This window comes from Lontra canadensis, unplaced genomic scaffold (assembly GCF_010015895.1).
Source record: "Lontra canadensis isolate GAN:19392208 unplaced genomic scaffold, GSC_riverotter_1.0 scaffold57, whole genome shotgun sequence".
In the NCBI taxonomy this organism is placed as follows: domain Eukaryota; kingdom Metazoa; phylum Chordata; class Mammalia; order Carnivora; family Mustelidae; genus Lontra; species Lontra canadensis.
The window spans coordinates 4,270,106-4,284,493 of NW_022631051.1; the positions used below are offsets into that span (position 1 = coordinate 4,270,106).

General features: G+C 38.8%; 1 protein-coding gene across 10 annotated transcripts in view; it reads left to right on the top strand.

Moving 5' to 3' along the window:
• The window catches only part of PTPRM (protein tyrosine phosphatase receptor type M), a 765,571-nt gene that overhangs the window by 184,322 nt on the left and 566,861 nt on the right, over positions 1 to 14,388 (top strand). For 9 of the 10 annotated variants that reach the window (XM_032875725.1, XM_032875726.1, XM_032875727.1 and 6 more), the window contains exon 2: positions 6,196 to 6,318. In XM_032875725.1, coding sequence (XP_032731616.1) covers positions 6,196 to 6,318 — 123 coding nt within the window. Of the gene's footprint in view, positions 1 to 6,062; positions 6,319 to 14,388 lie in introns of those variants that run through there. The other variant, XM_032875724.1, reaches the window with a different exon arrangement.

Consider the following 14,388-nt stretch of genomic DNA (forward strand, 5'->3'; position numbering starts at 1 on the left):
ACGGCAGATGTCCACAGAGAGGTAGCTGTTAATACCAGAGAACTTTCTAGATCACAGGTTGTCCTCTGCCTGCCCTAATAAGGTTCTCACATACTAGTGTTGATTAGTAACTTCAAGACATATAAACAGTCCCAGTAATGGTTCTCATTCCCAAACCTTAAAGACCTCAGGTAGCAACATTTGAAGGGTCCTGAAGTCAGTTTAGTGGGTAGGATTTTCCAAAACCAAGTAGAACAGAGATTAACAATATCAATGTATCTCAGGAGAGATAAATTTGGTTTATAAAATGTACACGTACGTGTGCTGGGTCAACATGTCATGACCCTCATGGGTCACAATGTATAGAATTGTTGAATCATTATATTGTACACTTGAAACTAATATAATACTTAATGTTAATTATACTTCAGTAATAAAATGATAAAAGTAAATAAAATAAAATACTGCTCTAACCCTTGCAGTTTGTTTTCCATTGTCTGCTCTCCAGGTCTGATGCTATAAGGTTTCCTTGGGGAAAAAGTATACCATCCGCTCCTTTATAGCTTCTCTCTTAATGATATAATACTATTCTTGGTTCTACTGAATAATTCTCTGCTCTGCCAGAGAAAGGAGAAAGATAAATTCTCTTCAATGTGCGGATGACAGTATTTTATTTTCATAAATCAAGAATGACCTTTATAGACAACTAGCCTTGCTATCTAATTATTGCAAAAAAAAAAAGTGTTCAACTTTTCTAAAGCAAAAGCCATAATTTGTGGAGACCTAATTAACATTTAACCAGCTTAGTTTTCAACCATAATAGAAAATGAACACGTTCACTGATTTTGTCACATTTGTAGTTTATTCATGTTGAAATACACAAGGACAGGGCTGTATGTTTTGTGGGGCTATATTGAGATTGCTTTCATTGTTCAAGTGGATATTACATTAAACTTTTTTTTTTTAAGATTTTATTTATTTATTTGACAGAGATCACAAGTAGGCAGAGAGGCAGGCAGAGAGAGAGGAGGAAGCAGGCTCCCCAATGAGCAGAGAGCCCAATGCGGAGCTCGATCCCAGAACCCTGGAATCATGACCTGAGCTGAAGGCAGAGGCTTTAACCCACTGAGCCACCCAGGCGCCCCCATTAAACTTTTTTTATTAAAGATTTTTATTTGAGAGGGAGGGAGAGAGAGAGAGTGCACAAGTGGGGGGAGGGAGAGGGAGAAGCAGATGAGTAGGGAGCCTGATGCAGGGCTTGATCTCAGGACCTCAGGATCATGACCTGAGCTGGAGGCAGACGCTTAACTGACTGAGCCACCCAGGCACCTCCACATTATACTTCTTTTAAAAAATTCCAGCCAAAATTGTTGTAGCCAAATTCTGCATAGAATCTTGGGGAATTCATTACCCATTTTTCCAAAAAGCATTTATTGAGTGCCTACAATATACCAGTTCTAGAGAGTACCAAGATGACTAAGATAGAGTTATAAACCAGTTTTTTTTTTTTTTTCGGCAGAATTCCTACCCTATCTATAGGCTTTCATGCACCTGTTTTTTTGTTTTTTTTTTTTAAACTCTGCAGTTTTTGTGAGAAAAAAAATCAGGCCTGATGCCATTTCATCTGATTTCTTTTTAAAGATTTATTTATTTATTTTAGAAAGAGGGAGAGAGAGAATGAGAGGGAGGGGCTGGGGGAGAAGGAGAGAGAATATCCAACAGCCATTTCATCTGCTTTCTTAAGTACACGGCTCTATACATGAGTCATAGCACAGACTAGTTGCAATTTTCAGTTGGGAAATAAGTTCACAAACTCATGGTAACCCATTAAGACTTTGTCAAGAGAAAGAATAATCATAAAGACCATTTTAAAGGATATTACAACTTTAATCCTAGAATGCACTGAACTCCAAAAAATCAAGTTTACTGAATGAAAGTCTGGGGACACGCTCTCCTAACGTGTTACTAAATCGACCCTAAGACCCATTTTATTCTGGTAGATGTTTTTGAGAAGTCTTCGTTAATTTACGTTGTTTGCTTCTTACCAGGGAGGACAGTTCTCTCTGGATTTTGGATGAGGTGTGCTCAAGTTTCTTTTGAGTTTTCGGCTTGGGAGATACCATCACAGAATGTTAAGAATGTGGGCTCTCGAGACGAGATGCCTGGGTTCAAATCTCTGCTTCATGACCTTCCAGCTTTGAGACCTGTATGAGCTGTATAACCAACTTCCTGTGGCTCAGTTTCTGTGTATGTGACATGAGGATCATAGTCTCTACCTTATAGGTTGGGAATGAGGATTTAAAGGAGCCCTCAGCCATCAAGCCCTTATCACACTCAGCCCCTGTTATTAGTTTTGGTACTAACATCATAGTCTCATAGATACTGTGAACTGTGTAATCAGTGAGATCTTTCTCTTTGCTCTAGCTACCCCAGAGCTGAAAGTGAACTTTGTGGCTAACTGCCAGTAAATGAGGCTAGTGACAGTTTTTTAATTACCTGGCAGTGGTGGTGGAGTCCTAGGCCTATTGCTGATATAATCTTCTATTCCTTTTTCCTTTGCTTTACTTCCCTGGATTTTGCACTTTTATTTTCCTTTGCTTCTGTTAATTTAGTGTGTATGTCATGGTGTTGCACTGCCTGTCTGGGAGCAAGCCATGCCGTCATCAGTCTTGTATAGAAATCATCACTATTGTCTATTACCTGAATATTTGACATCCGGGGACATACTATTTTTGCACAATTCCTCACTCTTCACCCAGAACATTTGTGTGGGGTATTCAAATTCGCTACTGAAAAGTCTTCCCCAACGTATGATGAAGGCACAAGCACACATGTGTTAGTGTGTAACTGTATGTGTGTGTGGGGGGCGGGGGGAGGCGGCAGCGAGGGGAAGCAGGAGGGAGAGAAGGAATGTGGATGGCGAAGACGGCCCATCCCACCTAGCTTGCGTCACCTCTCCTCCATCTTGTGCGTGACTCTTGGTTTAATACTGATTCCCCTCCACAGAAGAGACCTCATTTAATTTGATTTGATGGAGGAATATAGTCCAGCCATGAGCTGTGGGGCAGCAGTCCAAGTAAGACAACTTGGGAGAATGGGAGAAACCTTGGCCAAGTGTATTGCTGACCACATCGCCGTATGTTCCTGTACAAAAGCTGTGTTATTCTGAAAATCAAGGAGGTTTATTTTTGGAAGTGCTCCATTTTACTGCGTTTTAGGGGACTAGGCTTCCTTGTCACTTTCTTCATTGACCCCACAATATTTACTTAAGAAGCCTCACAGCCCTCTGTTCTTTGCTCCTACATGGCTCCATAGAGGAACCTACAGGAGTGTCCCAGTGTGAGTGCTCATGACGCTTCACCTTCTTGTGACACACAAATTTCCAATTATGTATCCCAGCTATTTGCAATGAAATGAACCCAGGAGGGTAATTGTTGTAAGAAGGATTTCAGAACTAATAATAACTGATACTGGTTGAACATGGCTAACACACTGTGATACACTAACTTTACATTTGCTATCTAATTGAATTGTCAGAAATTCTACTTGAGTGAAGAATGGTTTATCTCCATTTTATAGCTGGAGAAACTGGAACTCAGAGAACCAAAGCAATCTGTCTACAGTCACAAAACTAGCTGTGGAAGACTAGGGATGTGCCAAATGTTGGACCCTGTCCACTTCACCACTGCACAAAGCTGCCTTGAAAACCAAAGTTTAATCATTCTCCCTTTAATGGGTTATTTTAATTCAGATGTAAACACGTTAATTTCATCTCACTTTAGCTCAATAAACCAACTTTGCTATTTTTAGGGTCTCACATCTGTTGGATGAAGGCCAGTGGTGGCTCGGAAAATTGGTGTGCAGGGGGGTATATCTTTCAGCAATAGGAAATTCATAGTCTATCCCATTTTCCAGTGGTTTGATAATCCTACATGGGTCCAGAAAGAACCGTGTCATACATTTTATGTGTCCTTTCAAGTGATAAAAATAGCTTTATGTAATGGGAAATTATATCTTTGTACCAGCGTTGTGTTAGCCTTTGGGGTTTGCTGTCAGCCATGCCTACTTTTGCCTTAATGTTTGGTTATATCTTCAGTGCCAGTAGTTGCTTTGTAAACCAGATCTTATTTAACCAGCATTGAGTTGTTCTGTGGTTGCCTATAGTGATTTTTCACTGTTTAAGATTGCTCTGCAAGACTTTCATCAAAGTGCTATCTAGGTTTCCAGTGGGGAGGGGGGCAATTTTCTCTCAAAATTCATGGTGGTTTCTTTCTGTCTGAATATTATTAGTGCTACTGCTGTTTGAGCCCATTCCTCCTGTACTGATACTATCTTCTGTGTCAGAATTAGGGTTTGCAACCAAGGGGAAATAGTTCCCATTGATGTTTGCATAGTCTTCTAACATTCCTCACCCCAAATTGGAAAGTTGTTAGTCTTATGTGCTCTTAAACAAATCCACTTTGTTTCTGAACTTGTTGAAGCTGAGTAGGAGGGAAATATAAATTACCAGTTGTTGTCAAGGTGAAATATTGAGTTAGTGCTATATCTTTGTAATGAGTTTCTGCTCTCAGTGGAATGTTTAATTGACCAGTTCTGTTAAAGTGTTACAGAAGATGGTGTCCAGGGTCACTAATTTCACCATCATGCCTGGAGCTAAAAACTGAGACCGAGCTAAGAAGCTGGGAGAGACCTTCTAAACTGGTCTGAGGTCCCTTGACTCTGCCCTATTTAAATTTTTTTTTTTAATCAGCGATTCGGAGGCAGACGGAGAATGTGTGCTCATCAAATTGTCAGATAACTCTAAGTCTAGGTAGGGTGACTAACACCCAAATGATAAAATCTGGATTCCAGAAGCTCTCAACAGGCTAGAGTAATGCATGGAAAACAATGAAATGGGGTTTAGTAAGGATCCATGTATAGCCCTGTGTTCATTTGTTCACAGGGTAGAGCTAAGATAAATGCATATACATTTGAAGAAGCAGAGTTTGGGCCTTTTTAAAGGGGGAATTGTCTACAAGGCAGGGATGCGTTCCTAAATTTTCAGAACACCTCACCTGTTCAAAGCTGTCTAGCTGTCTCGAAGATTGTAGATTTTATGTAAGCATTGGGATGGAAGCTGGTCCAGGTGACCTCTAACACTTGTCTCTACCTCTGAGTTTGTACAATTGCTATTTTATTTTTTTTCTTGCTGCCTGGGCATCCACTATAGACACAGTGCAATAATATTCTTATTTTTGGATTTTCTTGACCAGAACCCTTGATTGTCGTCATTGGAAAGTAATTATAATTAATAGTTTTAATTAACATATGTAATAACATTATATAATGCATATCAGAATTTTAATAATAATATGATCAATATAATCACTCCCTTTCACAATGTGAAACACTGGTGAAAAGATTTAATACTGTAATAACTCAAAGTAATAAGAGATATTTAAGAGGATGTGGGTAGGACTTAAAATTGTCAATGTGCCCCAGGATGCTGAAACAGCTGAATTGTTTTGTAAAACTGCATCTTCTTTTATTCTTTGTTTCTTTAAGTAGCTTCATTTCTAGCACCAGAATTAAGCAGATGTTTGCATGGTTAGCTTTGAATTTATTCTTGCCTTTAAAAATTGTGTGGGCTATACACAAGTTTATAATCTCTTAATATCAAGACTCAAATCTTCAAAGTATTAAAGTGAAAGTTGATTTTATCTTAGATTAAGAATAATTCTTAGAAAAATATTTTGCAAGCTATGTTCATGGTCTCTACTGCATTTTTCTCCCTGACATTGTGCCAGTGTTATGGTGAAAGCATTTCTCCTTTAATTCTTTGGACACATTATTGTGTTTTTCAGTTGAAAACATGTTGAATACCTAGGGTAATCCCATTAAAGTTTTGAACACAAGATCAGTTATTCCAAATTTCTGCAAATCTGGAAAATATGAATTATAAATTTGCTTAGGTCTACTTTCATTTGGATTATACACAGATCGGATTCTTTGGAGGAACAGTGTAGCATAACAGTATGGCAAGGCATGGTTAAGACTCAGCTTGGTTAGCATTTAGCATTTAGGGTACAGTAGGGTCAAGATCCATGGTACCTGGACACAAAGGTCAAATCAAATTCAACGTGGTATCAAGTAGGTTTACAGTTACCAGCAATCATCATAGCTTCTTCCAGAGGTCTGTTCTTTGCTTACATTACTTTACATTCTTTCGCATTTTAGGTGGTTGCCTTTTTGATGAGCCATATAGCACCTGTGGATATAGTCAGGCTGAAGATGATGACTTCAACTGGGAGCAGGTGAACACCTTGACCAAACCAACTTCTGATCCATGGATGCCATCAGGTTTGCTTGTAGTTTTAAGTTTTCTTTCTAAAATCAAAGCTTCACTAGAGTCTGAATCACAGTAAATATTTATTGGGCATTGGCTGAATGAATGAGGGTGTTGGTCTTTGTGTGTGACAGCCCAAGGTGATTAACTAGTGGGAATAGCACAATTAAGGGACTGGTTACAAAGTACAAAGAGTTCACCTTTGTATCTCTTCCTTTAAAGTCTAATTAAAGTATATTTCCTTTATCTTTGGGCACACCTGAGCTAGATTAATGGGCATTCCCCAGTTGATCCTTTCCCAAGCAGCAGATATGGGAAATAGATGGATGTCTCTTCTGGCAAATGTATCTAGTAGGTGGAACTCTAGCTGGGGAATCCAAATAACAAAGCCTCCATTACAAATGGGAGACCTTGGAGAATAACTTTAACCTTGTCAGCCTCCGGGGTCCACTTGGCACCAAAGAGAAAATGGCGATGCATGCATGTGGATACTTCTTTTTCTGTAGAAGTCCTTAATAAATTCTCTGATGAGTGAAAGATGTTCGTTCCATTGAACACCAGCAAGAATTCTGCTTATTTTGAAGGAAGAGTGGGAAGGTGGTGACAATTGAGCATTAATCACATTGGAACTTGGTCAGGTCATTTTGATGGACACCCTTTGCAGGTGGTGGTGTTGGACAGCACTCTAAGAGTTTAGATTTGCTAATTCATGTTACAAAGGGGTGACATTGTGCCCTAGACAGGATTCAAACGGCAAAACATTATTCTGATTTGGTTTTTAAATAAGACACATTTTTTGCACTTTTTTTGTAACTTTTTTGTTCTTTGTTAATGCACACGAATGTAACGATAATTGCATTTAGCAAGTCATCTTGTAAAGGTAGCTTTTAAGTAGGAGGTAGAGTTCAATGTCATTCTTCACTAAGCTTTAACAGTTACCATGCCCCCCATGTTCTCTCCCTCTCCTTCCCACATTTATCTCCTTAGGACTTCGAAGAAGGAAAACTGAGCTCCTTGGCACTGTAGCTTTGCTGGACTTTAGATGTTTCTAGCTTTTAGATATTTCCCCTCAGCTGACATTCTTCTGTATGTGTATGTGGTTTTGAATATGACTTGTGCTTGAATCAGTGGTATTTTTGTTGTTCTTACAAATTCTAGCTGTTTGCTTTCATGCTTGCCAGGGAGTGGGGACAAAGAAGGGGAGCATGGCAGAGCTCACTGATGCAGAGCTGTCCTTCCCCAAGTAGGCTTCTTACCCCAAAAGGCCTTTTGGGTGTTGCCTGTTCTCTCTTGGGGATTTAGCCTGTGTTCAGAAAGGCTGGGGATGGCTGTGGCCATGATGGTGGGGAGGGTGCCCAGGTTTAGTCCTGGGACAGCTCACCACGAGAGAGCTCTCAGGCTTTTCTTATTATCTTCTAGTCTGGGTAAAGGAAAAAAAAAAAAAAGAAAGTTGTAATTTTTCACATTAAGTAGTAGATTTAATTACTGTGGTCCTTTAGTTTGAAGATTATCTTAGAAAAACTGACTTTTACAAAGGAGCCCCAATATTGCAGTATCATTTTCAGCGTTCATGGTTTCATTGTTGTCACATGATGACCTACCTTCCTCTATTAAGGAGGGGGAGGTATCATTTTTTAACACCACCTCATCCTTTCCTTCTTTCTGATTTCCCATAATCACATCTCACACAAAATTGTCCATGTTCTGAATATAGAAAAGATGGGTTCCTAGCAGAGGCCATTATAAAAATGGTAATAAAGATCAAAGACCAGTTGTATCCTGGAACAGTCGGTTAGGTAAATGAAAGAACAAAGAAGAAACAATTTCGCAGCATCTAGCTTTTGAAGGCTTTTCTGCCTTTGGAAGAATGAAGTGGAGGCATTTAAACATTTTGTTTGAATCTACTCTACTTCTGTTGACTAATGGAATAGGTGGCGATTAATATCAGGCCTTTGTAACTTCAGGTCTCCGAATGTTGTATCTTCCAACATGTTTCTCAGTTTCATCTGATTTTTGGTAGTTACAAAAGGTGTGCCCTCAACCCTGGCCTTCAAATAGGGTACAAGTCACTGTGGGGATGTGCGGGTGGTTGGATGTCAGCAGGTCTGGAGGGAGTTGGGGCAAGACTAGCAGTCCAGTTCCTCTTTCCTCCAACGATGTCAGCGGGCATCAGTCCAGATGAGGTTTCTGAAAATTGGTAGTTGTTCCATCAGCCTTAATTTCTCCCATAACAAAGAACTGCCAATAATGTTATTTTTTTCCCATTCTTATTCATTAAACAAACTTTAGCCATTCAAAAATTCCTCTGAGCCCTACTATATGCTAATCATGATACTGATTACTGTGCGGGGGGTGAAAGTTTATAAGAAATGAATATCTCTAGGAACTTATGTACTTGTGAAAGAGAGTTACAAAAAATACAACCAGTGAACATTCTAAATCCTATATTAATTATTAAGTGTTGCATAGACTGGCAGTGTTTTAAGAGCAGCAGCTCCTGTGTTATTAAGGATATGTACTGGTGCTCAGCTGACCTTTCCACCTTTGGTCAGAAGTTAAATTCTCAATGAAATTTCATTGTTAGAAATAAGGAAATAGGGGTGCCTGGGGGGCTTAGTCAGTTAAGCGTCTGCCTTCGGCTCAGGTCATGATCCCAGGGCCCTGGGATCCAGCCCCATGTCCCCTTGTCTAGGCTTTCTACTCAGCAGGGAGTCTGCTTCTCTCTCTCTCCCTCTGCCCCATCCCCAGGCTCATGTTCTCTCTCTCTCTCTCTCTCTCTCTCAAATAAATAAATAAATAAATAAATAAATAAATATTTTTAAAAAGAGAAGAACTTTTAAAAAAGGAGAAATAAGGAAATATCATCTTAAAAACTTTGCATATAGTATTCTGTGGTATCGATTTTAAAACAGACTTTCCAATATGTATAGATAATACAGCCATGAGTTACTTTTCAAGGCTTTTCTCTTCCTCCTCCTTTGGCATTAACATACATTAGAGGATTTATTTATTTCAAAAACAAATTCCAAAGCTGGCCATCTAGGGCTAAAACAGAAACCAGTTTTATGAATCAGGGTAAATGGGTAACAAAATCAGATACAACCAATGCCTCCTGAGGGCTGATTTCTTTAAACCTTTATTTACAATATGGTTGGATTTGTTCTCACATTATATTTGAATATGTTCTCTCATGTGTGGGATGGTTCTGTGATGCCTTAATCCAAGGGTTGGCGTCCTATGTCCTATAAGCAATCCAGCCTGCTGCCGGTTTTGCGGGTGGCTCAAAAGCCAAGAATGGTTTTTACATTTTTAAATGGTTGAAAGAAAAATCTAAAGAATAATAATATTTTGTGACACGTGAAATTCAAATTTCAGCGTCCATCAACAAAGTTTTACTGGCATGGAGTCTTGTGTATTTGTTCAATATCATCTGTGATTGGTTTTCAAGCCACACTGTAGGGCTCACTAAGCCTAGATATTTACTGTCTGTCTGGTATTTATGGAAAAATTTTTCTGACCCCTGTCTTAGACCATTTTGCCATCAGCCTGTGATTGTTGCCTTGAACTCAGTTTACATAGTTATTGCTTCTGGAATCGTTATTCTTAATACCCAAGTACTATGTCATATTTTCTTTTACTTTCAGATGATATATTTTCCAAACTTTAGACCATTAAAATCAGTAAGAAAAAACCATGATAATTAGGGACTTCCTCTTTCTCATAAATTTGTTTTCTATGAAAAAGCTTTGTGATTTTTCTTTATTGTTTAATACCATCATCCTTCTGGGACTTTGGTGATTCTAATAAACGAATAACCCATCAATATGATTTTTAAAGTTATGAAAGTGAAAGACTGAAATTTTTACTCTAAATTTGCTCTAATTAAAATTTTACTTTTTCTGTTGTTTTTTTTTAAATCAATGCATGAGTGTGTGTACAGTTTGTTTCTCTGTATCTTAATGTATAAGGTTATTTTTAGTCACATTTAAAAAATTTAAATACAGTCTGGAGCTTTATATAAGCTGACTTGATAACTCTAAGGCTGTGAGATTGGCTCTAGAAATACATATTTAGAGCAAATAAAGACCAAATGCCGTTTAAATTTTTGTATTTGAAGTTGACGTTTATGTTCCAGATTATTGCAGCTAGCTTGAAACTGTGCTCCACATGGTTTCTCTTTATTGGTGTGTGGTTCATTTCCTATCAATTGATCTCCATTAACAATGGGGAATTTTCTTGAGCTTTAGCATAAGGATTGCTACTTTGAGCACAAGCACCCTTGATTAAGTAATCACTTAATAACCTGGTCCATTTTGTTAACACTTTTGTATTCTCTCACTTTCTGTACTGTAGTACGTGGTGTAATTATCAGAGTAGATTAAGAAGTATTGAATAAGAAGTGTTTTATCATGTAAAAGCACCTGCAGGGTTCAACAACTGTTTTTATATTTTTATATGTTTTTATATTTCATTAAAGGATTTTGTTTGTATCTTCACACTTGAGTTCTATAAAATGGGTATTTAACAAGTTCCATGTCTGATGGGTAAGAAAATGCAAATTTATCTTATGCAAAAAATAAAAAAAACAATAAATAAATAAACCTCTTTGTAAACCTCTTCATAATAGTAAAAATGTAAAGATAGCTTATAACCGTAGCTATCATTTGATAACTCATTACATTAACATATGTTTATACCTGATGTGGTCCCCTTAAGACATCATAACTTCCAGCAGCAGCCAAATTTAGTGAATTTGGTTCCCAGTGCTAGGAAAACTTAACAGGAAGTGTAGCGTGTAACCAGGGAAAGCTCATGGAGCCTTCCACACTTAGTTATATGTTGCAAACTGGGAACTATGATGTTTCTGATCTTCACAGAGACACTATGACTAAGGACTGAGTCATTTCTGTGGTTGCCTCTATGAAAGGCAGGGAGAAGGAGGGGGGGTGGAGAGGCGATACGCGCTTTGAGCGGGATGGCCCAGAGAATAGAAAAAATGACCACATCTATTTATGTAGGGTCAGTTTCACATTTGGGAAAGAGGATGGGTTAACAGACAAAGGAATTGGGAGTTTCCTCTGTGGGTGCGTTCCTCAGGCGTATTTCCCTCTTGTTAGGGAAGCCTTCCCTATTTATTCCCACTTCAGGGCTTATGCAAGATTTAGTGAGTGAGGAAGAGAAGAAGACTATGGGGTTGAAAAGGCATTTTTTTCCTCCTTAAATTTCAATGTGTATCTAGTGAGTAGTATCTTTGGCACGGAATATTCAGACAGTTGTCTAATTATCTCATTCATTCTTTGAATCTGTCAACATTCAACAAATATTTACTTAACACCTGCAATGTGCTAGTTATTGTTATTCATCACATTGGGATTCATCACTGAGTGAGCCAAGTAAGGACCCCTCCCTGAAGCACCTTTCATCCTCAGTCTGGTTACATGGTTCTTGGATTGCCAAAAGATTCTAGCCTATAAGATCACATATTCCCTGATGTATTAATGACTTTCTGGAATTGAATACTTAAAAAGTCATGCAAAATTCGGTCCATCAGACTCAGCATGCTATAACATCAAATTAAGCTTTCTTGGATGCTTTATCCCTTCAAAAAAGTAAAAACAAGAACCAAAGAAAATCTATATTGCAGGCAAGTGGCAGCCGAGTACCCTCTGATCATTTTCCTTTCTCAAAGGAATCCCATACATGTAAACGACTCTGAGCAGTTAACATCATTTGCTTCTTTGCTGTGTGTCTTTGATCCTCATGAGGACCCTGGAAGACTGGGAGGCATTGTCTCTCTTTTGTGTCTTAGGAGACTCAATTTCAGAGAAGTGAAACCTGCTCCAGACTTACAGGTTAGAGAGCCAGCTCCCAGTTTTGCTCTTCTGACTACTGAGGAGTCAACTTCCCATGAGCACATGGACCTAGCGAGGAGATGGTCTTCATCCCAGGGGGTTGCTTTCTGGATCTTCTGAAAATGAACACGAAGGCCTCTCCATTGTGGGGGCTGCTGGTCCCACCCAGGTCAGATGCTGGCTCTGTCACGTTGTAGTTATTGATCTGGAACAGCTTCTTAAGCTGTTGGTTTCCCAGCCTCCTCATCAGTGAACTCTTTGTGCGTGCTGGAGCTGCTCTAGTAAGATCTGTCCCCTTGCTGGTTATAGCCTGCGGGGTAGGCAGGCAGGAGCTCATAGGCAGAGACATACATTGTGATGGTGGGATGTGCTGAGGGTTGTACAGAAAAGCTACATCAGGATAAGGGCATAGCAGGTGATGGAAGCAGGAGACAGGACCAGCCTCTCTGCAGAGGTGATCTGGGAGCAGAGATGGGGATTCCACTGAGGACAAGGAGAACATGGAGGTTGAGTCATGTGGGCAGAGTGAAGAGCAGGAACCAAGCCTGGGGGCAGAGGTGAGCTCTGCTGGATGGAGTGAGATGGTCAGTCTTAGGTGATCCTGAAGGCTGTGCAAATGTGTTTAGAACCTACCTCATAAGATTGTTGACCAGGTGAGATAAGATAATCGACTTTGGGAACTTGGCCTCATAACTGGCCCAGCAAAGTATGCAAGAAATGTACTTCTTATATTATTATTAAGTAATTTTTCAGGAGCAATTTGGTATGAATTCATCTCTTAGCTTAATTTGGACTCTGAGTAAAGTTCATGCCAAGTTCTTATTGTCTCTTCTAAATGATACCGAATAAGAAGCAGAAGATATAGACCTTCATATAATTTTTGAATGGATTAAAAAAGCAAGGTGAAAGAAGTCCATTAAAGTACTGACAATATTTATTTCAGGATGGGAGGATTGGGGGTAATTGCTTTATCATTTCTATGTCACACATTTTCTTTAGGGTCAAGTATAACTTTATAATCAAAAGTAACAATTTTTTTAGGGGATGGTCATTAAATTGTCATCTTTTATATCAATTCTGAATGTTTCCAGTCATCGAACTCAGAAACTACAAACAACTTCATTGTCCCTGGGAACCTCATTCAAGGGTCCCATTGAGAAATGCCTGCCCGTCATCCAGATGTAGGACAGTAGTTGATGGTCTCTCCTTCATTTATCTCACTCTGGTCGGCTTGGTGAGGCTTGGGTTGGGTTTCCAGTTAAACAGTGCATGATGAAACACAGTGAAAGAGATTGGACTGGAGTTGTATTCTCTATTATAAATGATAAATTCTCTGTTATAAATTATAAAATTTAGAAAAATAACTTTAGAATAGCATTAAAAAAGCCCATTTCAGATCAGTGATCTCTGGAGAGTTCTTAATTAAACAGGATGGGGCTCTGGGTAGTCTCACTTTAACATGGATATAAAAAACATAAACTTTACCATTTTAATGGTTTTTAAGGGTTCAGTGGTACTAAGTACATTCACATGGTTGTGCAACCATCTCCACCATCCATCTCTAGGACTTTTTTTTTAATCTTTCCAATCTGAAACTCTGCACCCATGAGACACTACCCTCTCCCCTCCTCTCCATTCCCTCCTCCACCCAGACCCTGGTAACCACCATTCTACTTCCTGTCTCTGACTTTGACGACTCTGGGGCCTCTCATAGAAGTGGAATCACATAGTATTTGTCCTTGTGTGTGTCTGGCTTATATCACTTGACATAATGTTTTAAATGATTCCATTTTCATATGCAAAGACTTTCAAGATCAGGGTAGTCTTGTTTTTTGTTTTGTTTTGCTTTTAGAAAAGTGTCTTGATTTTTAATAAATAATTGTTTCAAGAGGTCCAGGGGCCATTGTAATATATATGATAGCTTATTTCAGTCATTTATATTCAGTGTTCAACAACTGTTCTCCTTTAAATTTGTTCTAAATTCTCATCTTGGCTGATTGGAAACCGTAACCAAAAGTAAGAACGGGGTCTAGCTATTTTTAAATATTTCTTAAAAAGATACAAATGAGCCTGTATATATAAATACGTGTTTTTAAAATAGGTTCATTCCTTGCCTGATTTCCTGTAAAATTGTATGACATCATAAGAGTTATGTGAAGCCGAGGAATGAAATAAATCGACCAATCATGAGAGAGGTTGTAAATCTCTCGGAATCTGAACAGAGGAAGGGAT